The sequence below is a fragment of the Oenanthe melanoleuca genome, chromosome 13 (genome assembly GCF_029582105.1).
Source record: "Oenanthe melanoleuca isolate GR-GAL-2019-014 chromosome 13, OMel1.0, whole genome shotgun sequence".
NCBI lineage: Eukaryota > Metazoa > Chordata > Aves > Passeriformes > Muscicapidae > Oenanthe > Oenanthe melanoleuca.
Window position 1 is genome coordinate 9,473,580 of NC_079347.1, and position 9,087 is coordinate 9,482,666.

General features: G+C 50.5%; 1 protein-coding gene across 3 annotated transcripts in view; it reads left to right on the top strand.

The window, feature by feature from the left end:
* The window catches only part of PDGFRB (platelet derived growth factor receptor beta), a 31,044-nt gene extending 24,401 nt beyond the window's left edge, over nucleotides 1-6,643 (top strand). For all 3 annotated transcript variants that reach the window (XM_056502016.1, XM_056502017.1, XM_056502018.1), the window contains exons 20-23: nucleotides 119-218; nucleotides 329-434; nucleotides 892-1,130; nucleotides 1,625-6,643. In XM_056502016.1, coding sequence (XP_056357991.1) covers nucleotides 119-218; nucleotides 329-434; nucleotides 892-1,130; nucleotides 1,625-1,775 — 596 coding nt within the window. In that variant the 3' untranslated portion in view covers nucleotides 1,776-6,643. The remainder of the gene's footprint in view (nucleotides 1-118; nucleotides 219-328; nucleotides 435-891; nucleotides 1,131-1,624) is intronic.
* The last annotated feature ends 2,444 nt before the right edge of the window (nucleotides 6,644-9,087 follow it).

Below are 9,087 nucleotides of genomic sequence, written 5' to 3' on the forward strand. Positions count from 1 at the left end.
GGAAGTGAAATGAAACGGGAAAGGTAAAGAAATAAGAAAACCTTAGTGTGAAATGCATGTTGTCTGGAGAGTGGCAGGCAATTCTGCAGCCTAATTCCTGCTCTCCCTTTACCCCCAGGAGGCACTCCATACCCTGAGCTGCCTATGAATGAGCAGTTCTACAATGCCATCAAACGTGGCTATCGGATGTCCAAACCCACCCATGCCTCTGATGAAATGTGAGTGCTGTCAACACGCGTTTGCCCTGAATGTGCTTTATGCCTTACAGAAGCATTTCTACCTGTTTTCATCACCTGATAACTCAGTACTCTCCCTTCCCTCTTGGCAGCTACAACATCATGCAGAAGTGCTGGGAGGAGAAGTTTGAGATCAGGCCATCCTTCTCACAGCTGGTGGTGCTTATGGGAAACCTCCTGGTGGACTGCTACAGAAAGGTATGTCTGTGCTGGAGGGGCAGAGGAGGGTCAGTGCCTTGGTGAGGGCCATCAGTCAGGGTTTGGAGACCAGTTTTTAGTGCTGCAGTGCCAGAGGATTTTGCTGTGACTGAGGTTGCATTGGTTGCAACAGCCAGTGAAGGTGGTTTGGGCATCCCAGGAACATTGCTGAGACAAATGCATCTCCAGACAGACAGCTGGTAACTCAGGAACTGTAGAAAGCACAACTGCCAGGAGATGAAAATACTGTTTGGTATTTTGGAGCTGTGAAGTTGTGCCACTGATCTCTCCCTTAGGAAAGGTTCATGGCCTATCTTTGTTGGAGCAAGGGCAGCTGGACCCAGCTAGAGCCCCTCTAGGACAACCCTGGCAGGCAGGAAAAGGAAACACCACACAGATTCATTCTCCCCACTCACAAGTTTCTCCCTTTCTTTGCTCACCTGCCCTGTGGGAGCAGAGGTACCAGCAGGTGGATGAAGAGTTCATGAAGAGTGACCACCCCGCTGTTGTGCGCACCAGACCCACGGCTGCTGTGCTGAACAACGCCCGCCGTGCTGCCAGCTCCCCCAGCAGCAGCATCCTCTACACAGCCGTGCACCAGAGCGGGGCTGACAACGACTATATCATCCCTCTGCCCGACCCCAAACCTGAGACAAGCTGTGACCTCCCTCAGGAGGCCTCCATCAGCCGGGCCAGGTAAAAACATTCCTTCTGAGTGCTGTCCTTTCCCCCAGCTGTCCAAATCTGACACAGGGGCCTCAGGAGGAAATGGGGATGCTCTGTTGAGGCACAGACTAGGGGTGGATATACTGGGAGAGGAGGAGGGCAGTGTCACCCCATCTGAGGTGCTGTGACTTGCATGAGCCCACAGGGATGGAGGTGAACCCGAGGAGCTGGGACTGAGCTAAGACAGGGCACAATGTCACATCCCTGCACAGCTGAGGACAAGCAATCCCACTCACAGGGAGGAGAGCACGCAGGGAACCATGTTCTGTAGAGCCCAGCCAGCCATGTGCTGTGTTTGAAGGCTGAATAGACCCACCTGGTGTGGTCTGTTCCACTGTGGGAAGCTACTCAGATACAGTGGGGCTGCTGGGAACTCAACACACATCTCAGCTTATGGGAATTCTCTCCCACCAGGAGACCTGGGACAAGGCACTCATTTCTCTCTCCCTCTTGTCTCCCTTCAGCTCTATGCTGAACGAGGCCAACACATCATCTACAATATCCTGTGACAGCCCTCTGGGCCTCCGGCAGGACGAGGAGCAGGAATCCGACCCACAGCCAGGCTGCCAGGAGCCAAGCACAGGACACCAAGAGGTGGAGGAGAGCTTCCTGTAGTCAGAGCTGGTCTGACTTTGCATCTCCTTATGGAGAGGCCAGCTGAGGGGCTGACCCAGATGTCACAGAGAGCCATGCTTGCACTTGTACATCAGGACATCCCCTCCTGTCCCAGCATTCCTCCTTCCCTCCTGTCTCCCACTGCTGGGTGGGGAGGTAAAGACTTTTCCCCATTGCCATCCCCTTCCCCCTTAAAGAGAGGTGGCTTAGTGCCAGAAACCCTCTAGATCACTGCCATGTCCTCCTCAGTGACCAAACCACTGCAGGAGGGAGACATCTCACAGACCAGCATCTTTTCAAGTGGAAGACATGGGTTGGATCTCCGTGAGATGCCACTTTTTGCATTGCCAAGATGATACTCCAGCCTCTTCCTCCTCCATGGCAAGGAGTTTTGTCTCCTCTGCACCAGCACTTCTCTGATGGAGTCAGCACCAGCCACACCTGGTTCTGTGAAATGCCACTGGGACAGATCATCCACCTGGAGCCCATTGCTGGGGTGTAGAGAATCTGCAACACCAGCCTTCAGCTGCTGGAGGTCAGGAGTACATTGGATTCTCCTCCAGCACAGTCAAGTCCTGAAGAGGCCAGCCAGTGCCTGGGAGGGATGGAATTACCATTTTCCTCTCTTGACAGAGCTTCTATGGTGGATAGACACTACACAAGCACTACAGGTATTCACAGCTCTGGGGCACATTTCTGCATCCACCTGGAGGCTGTCACAGCCTTTTGTGCACAGCGTGGCACCAGGAGCCCCAGGGGCATGGCAGGAGCTCCAATGCCCTCACAATGACTTGGCTATGGAAGCAATGAGGGCAGTCACTGTTGTTCGTGTTGTCTGTGTGGACACTAAGCTAATTATTCTCCGTTGAAGATTTAAAGGGAACAAATATATTAATCCACTAGCCAGGGCCAGTATAAGGAAGCAATATGGTTATTCATTAATCTACTGCCACTACACCCAGCTCATGTGCTGGGAAATCATATAACCACGCCAGCTGCAGAATCCTTGTGCCTTATCTTTGGGAAGCAAAGGCTCACCTTTGATAAACTGTTCACCCAAACACCCTTTCTCAGGATGGGAGGGCTCACTGTTCCCTCCTGAGTTACAGCAAGATTATGGGCAGAAATAAGGATGCCAGAACACCAATGCAGGGATAGCTCCAAAGAAAGAGAGGGAGAGAGGCTGGGAAGCTCCTTGGTCACAGCTGAACTGTGTCTCATGTCCTGCCACCCTCTGGGGTCAGGCAGAGCCTCTTGCAGCCTGCCAGGGCTGTGAAATGTCACAGGGAACCAAGCAGGGCAACAAGAATTGGGGAGGATTCCTCTCTCTTGGAGAGTGTTTGAAAACTAAACAGTCCCAGACCTTCCCCCTGCTTCTCACAGATGGGTGAGGGGCTTCTCGTGCTCTCAGCTGGCACTTGAACAAGCAGGAGGAACAGCAGGCCTTGGAAAGCAGTTGTGAACCCCACCTCTGCAGAGATGAAAGCTGGACCCCCAAAACCAGAGGTCTGACACCACAGAAGACAGCAGGTTTTTCTCTGAAATGAGTTTCACTTCACACAGGGCTCTGCTCACTGCATGTCCCCTGCTCCCATTAACTCCTCACTGTCCTACTCATGCACATTTCTCTGTGCATCCTACAGGAGCTGCACAGGAAGGTTTACAAAATCAGAAATTCAACCAGCATCTTGCTGGGCTTCTGCCATCTCAGAGCCACTGAGAATTTAATTTTTTTCTTGAAAATATGGAAACTTCTGCCAGAAATCCCCAGCAAAACAGCTTCTGTTTTAAGTTTTCTGCCATTCCAGTGCTACCACTTATGCAGCTAAAGGAGGAGTAGGTGTTTTGTGGGCTGATGTCCTTGGTAAAATGTGAACATAAGAAATACCACTTTTATTGGCAGCCAGCAGAGGATATTTTCAGCCTATGTGGTCAGATTCCCCACCATCCATAGGAAACATACTGTGAATGACAACTGTTTTTCCATCTTCTGTTCCTCCTGCTTGTAATGAAGGAGTCATCTCCTCTGGCCACAGTTCATTAAATGATCCTCACTGCAGAGAAGCAGTAATTTATGAGATCCTTTGGGTCAGATCACTTGAATTTTTTTTAACATGTAAGGTGCTTGGCAGGATCTGTGTCACTCGAGTCCATGGGATGGCACATCAGATTATCCTAATAGCCCCTGTCTACACCAGCTCCATTTTTGATTCATCCTTCTCTATCAAAGGTGACCAGAAGTACCCAGCATTCCAGGTGAGGTCAAACCTAGACTTCACACAGGGCATTAATAGTTCTGGCCAGTGCTGGTCTCTACTTGCCTGGTGTACCTCTGGATAATATTGGCTTTTTCCCAACCACAACATGCTGAGAGCTTGGACTCATCCTCTGACCAGTCTAGGCACCTACATCTTTCTACACTTCCAGCATTTCTAACCAAGCTACTCCCTGCTGCTCCAGACATTGGGTCATCAGCAAATTTTGTTAACAAACTGTTATTTTTGGGCTGGACTGACTAATAAAAATATTAGATACTTCTAGCAACAAGGACAATATGAAAGAGCTACTTTTACTACCTCCATCCAGCCCAAAGATTTCCCCATCAGTTAACAGCTTCTCACTTTCCCTTTGGCCATCTGCTTATTTCAAAAATCCTGTTCTAAACTTCATCTTGTACAGATTTAATTGCTAATGAGATTACAAATTTCCCACTATCAAATAGTTTCCACAGTCCTGAAAGGAGAGATCTCCCTGCTGGGGGAGCTCATGTATTTTATTCTATTAGTTGGGCATTAGCTAATTTAAATACCTATTGCATTTTGTCCCATTTGTAGATTTACTGCAATTATTATTAGCATCAAAATCTGTTCTGGCTGCTGATGGGGTGCTACCCCCACCTCCCTAATCCTTCTTAAAGTAGGTACACCAGACTCTGCAAAATGGTACCATTCTGCACTCCAGAGGAATATAACCAAATCCTTGCCCTTGGCCCCCTGATTTTAAGGGCTGAGTCTTGCACTTTGTGGTATTTTCCTGTCCTTACTCAACCTTTCACAGCACCTTTAGCAAGTTGCAGTGACCAGACCTTCTCAGCCAGGGACAAGCTGGCAGCTGGACAAAGCCAACATATTTTTCCAAGCATCCCTCAAAGAGAGGGCTTGGCAGAGCTGGGGATGACAGATCCAGCCCCACCCTCCCTCTCTCTCTCCTGCCAACATTCCAGTCCCTGCATGGCCTGGCAGGTGAGGGCCAGGAGAAATGTTTGGCTGTCCTGTGCCCATCAGTTTTGTAGCTGTAATTTCTCTGTTGAGACTCTGAAGGGAACTGGTCTCACTGGGTTTTCTGTTTTGAAGATCAGTATTTTTTGTTTGGGTGTGTTTTTGTGTTTAGAGGTGGACCCAAACTGAGCCCCCCATGAAGGAACACATGCCACAGCTTGGGCCCATCTCTAGTGCAATATCTTTTATTTGTAGATTATATTTTACTCTACAGCTGTTACATTGTTATCAGAACCAGTATATGCATAATCCCACTGCCAGTCACTATTTCATACGTGTATACCAGAAAATAATGCAGCACTCTGGTGTCTCTTTCCACATTTAAGTTGTTCCTCAGACTGATGTGTGCACAGTTTTTAATCCTTTTATCCTTCTCAGTTTGAGTGTGGTATTTTCTTAAGCGCGAGTGTCACGTTTAGTGTTTGTTTGTGTTGTGTTAAGAAATCTAGAGCACAGCGGACTTTACTTGTAACTAAATTGTCTCTGTTCACCTGCCCAGGGGCCTGTTCAAGGGATGGGGCAGAAGTGCAGTGCAGATGTGCAGCCAGGGGAAGTCAGCCACGAGGGAGAAGCAGCTCTTCTCTTCCTTCCCAGTCAGGGCTGAGGGAGAGACAGCACCACAAATAAAGGTACCAAGCACTTAGGGTTTGCCTGTGGGGAAGCCCAAGGTCTGTGCAGAGCTGGCAGATGTGCAGGAGGGGATTTCACAGAGTGCTAGGGAGACAAACCCCCTGTTCCAACACAAGCACAAGGCAGAGCCCTGGCTGGGCTCAGTGCATAGCTCAGGTGCCAGGATGATCAGGGAGCCTGGATGCAGCCTGGCTGTGCTCCCACTTGGAGAACACAAAGGTTGCCCTTTGGTGGCCCTTTTGGCATCCCTTGCCTCAGGTGCCAGGGCAGCTCCAGCAGGTCATTCCTGCAGCAGATCCCAGACCTGCCTGGATGCTGAGTGGCCAGTGCTGGTTGTAACAGTGGAGACACCCTGTCACCTGCAGGACTTGCCCAAAGCAGACCAGATATTGCTAAGAGTAAGTGTTCATAGGCCAGCACATGGGCTGCAGGGCTAGCAGCATAGTTCCCATGTTTCACCTCTGGGAAATGCCAAGGTGCATCTAGTTGGCTTTGGCAAGGGCAGGGGAGCTGCTCCAGCAGCTTTGGAAGGATGACTCTTGCCTGAGGTGGGAGGAGACAGGGAAGCCAACTTGTGCTGGGAGTCCTGCAGTGTCCCATCATTCCTCTTCTTTCCTCCTTCATGGACTGATTGCACCAGAGCTGCAAATCTTGCCCAGAGTGTGCCCTCTGCCCATCCTGCTGGTTGCTGGCATCACACTGTTCCTCTGCAGCCTTTCTGAACAGCAGCAGCACCTATCTCCATGCTCTCTGTCAAAATCAGCATGAGGGTGAAGGATAAAACAGAGTTCAGACTAAGGTACCAAAGAGTTAACATTTTTCTAGGTTTACAGTTGTATTTGTAGGATTTGTACTACGTCACATTTATAGCCATGAGATATTATTTTTATGCTGTAAACTTTTACAAATATGTTTTTAAAGAAAGAGTTTAAAAATAAAGGTGTTTTTCATTTTGCAAAGTCCCATCTCTTCCTTTATTTGCCTGCTTTTGGTTTCTCCCACTCAGATGGGGCTGGGAATGCAGCTTAACCCTGTGGTGGGTGAAGGCTAAGCACATTAATACCCTGTGCATGACCCCAGTGCTTAGTGAAAGCCAAGGGAGCCAGGCAGGGAGAAGCACTGCAAGGAGCAAGGAGCACAGAGACAGGGTAAGGAAAGGGGGCAGGATCTGCCCCATCTCTCTGGTAGCTGGTGGCTCATGTGGCAGTGGGTAGAGGGAAGGATACCAGGAGTCATTCCCATGTCCCCAACTCCTGGGGTTTGGGCCAGCAGTCCCAGCTTAGGACTTGGCTCCTTGGAGCATTGTTGGGTCTGTGCTCAGGTCAGGGTGCGGATGCAGGAGAAATGACAAACTGAAAGTGGCCGGGCTGGAGGAGATGGCAGATACCACACCACTGATTTTTCCACATAGTTTAATAGCTCAGGGCAGTGGGAGGGCCTGGATTCAGCAATAGAGCAGGAATGGCTCCAGAAGGAGCCACACTGCAGCACAAGGGCTCCCCATGTCCAGCTCTCCTCCTTCCCTCTAGGATGAGGAATTTGTTCAAAAGATGCAACTGCAAAATCCTGGCTCTCCACACCACCACTGCCTCAGACCCACATGTCACTCTACTCAATCACCTTTCCCCAGTCACCTTTCCAGCCACATGAGAGACAGGCATCTTGTGAGCCTTACCCAAAGTTTTCTCCTCTCTCTAGCTCAAATTTAACTGCTCCTCCAAAATCCATCTCAGAGATGTTTGCATCTGCTCTGAGCCATGTGCTTGGAAAGCCCAGGGTTGCTGCTAGGAGAGTTTTTGGTTCAAACACATCAGTGGTAATCCTGTTTTTCTGGCTACATGATGCAGCACCCACTGGCAACAGTCGTGCTTCCCTCAGCTCCTGGAAGTTCTCTGTGTACCCAGAGGTCCAAGGCATAGAGTGCAGCAGCAAGCAGGTCCAAGTTCCAGCAGGGCTCCCCTTTCCAACACAGCCTGTTCTGGGTTCCTGCCTTTGCCCATTTTTCCAGAGTGGAGGTTTGCAGTCTCTCTGACCAGCTCAGGCTGATTCTCCCCAGATATGCTCTGAGTCACCTGGCAAGGCTCAGGGCATTTTTCTCCAGGAGCTGAATCAGCAGGAAGAAAAAAAAAATCCCCTTTTGTCCAGAGAGGCTGCATCAAAGGCTCAGGGGGAAGCAGAGAAGGGGAATTAGCAGATCTCAGCCCTGAACCCTTCAGGATCCTACTGATCCCTACCTAGCAGACCTTTTGCATGTCAGGATATGTGGAGAGTGGTCATGGGGCTGGAAATGAGCAGGCCAACATGGGGACCCCCAGCAGGGCATTTCCCCCACTCCAAAACAATTCTCCTCTGCAGTGATGAGACAGACACCCCATGGAAGAGCCCAGGGAAGCAGAGAGACTGCAGTGACAAACCCTGTAGCTGTGGGGGTACCAGCAGGACACAGGTGCTCCATGTGTGTCCCCAGACTGCTGCAGGGCAGTTCAGGCAGGCATGAGCTGTGCTCAGTGCTGGGGTCCCACAGGGCTCCCAGCCTGGGAAACAAGGCTTACCCCCAGTGCTCCCATCCAGGGCTCACAGCAGCCTCCATTCCCCCTCCCCAGCCAGCCTACCAGGCACTGAGCAAGCCTCATCCCATCTTTCCAACCATCAGGGGCTCCACAGATATTCCTGGGGTTCAAGTTGTTCAAAGCAAGGTTGCAGTTTCTCTGAGAGCATCCCTGCCCTGTGCTCAGAGCTGCCTGGGCACATCAGTTCCAGCAGCACTCCTGTGGCTGAGCTGCTGATTGAACATAAGATTTGGGGTGCAGCCTGCAGGAGGAAGAAAGGGACACAAAGGAGGGAGGGACCCCAAATTTGTCCCAGTGAGCATTCCCAGGGATCCCCAGTCCAGGCTGGGACCCATGTGTCCAGGCTGTCACCTGGGGATCACTGCCATCAGAAATGCTCTGCAAGAGACCCCCTCAAAGAGAAGGAGGAGGGCTGAGAGGTTGTTTCCCTTCTCTCTATTAAACCTGTCTGGTTTAATACTTATTCACATTGGTGAGTCAGTTCTCTCTGAGCTGGCATTTGTTCCTGGGGAACAAAAAAATACTTAAAAAGAAGAAGGAGGGAAACAAACATCCTTTAAAAAGCCCCTTTGGCTCGAAAGGAGGAAAGAATAATCAAGCAGACATCTCCTGTGGCCCAGCTGCCTGACAGCCCCCCTGCTCTGGGCAGGAGCCCCCCAGAGCACCATACTGCCTCTAATTCATGTTCTTCTTCCCTGCATCCTGCCAGGAAAAACTGCTGAGGGGACATGTTCTTTGGCCAAAAGCTGCCTTTCCTTCTCTCTGGACTCTCTCACACTCTCCAGCCATCCCTCTGGCCAAAACCAAGAGTTCTCCACGTCCCCATGACTCTTA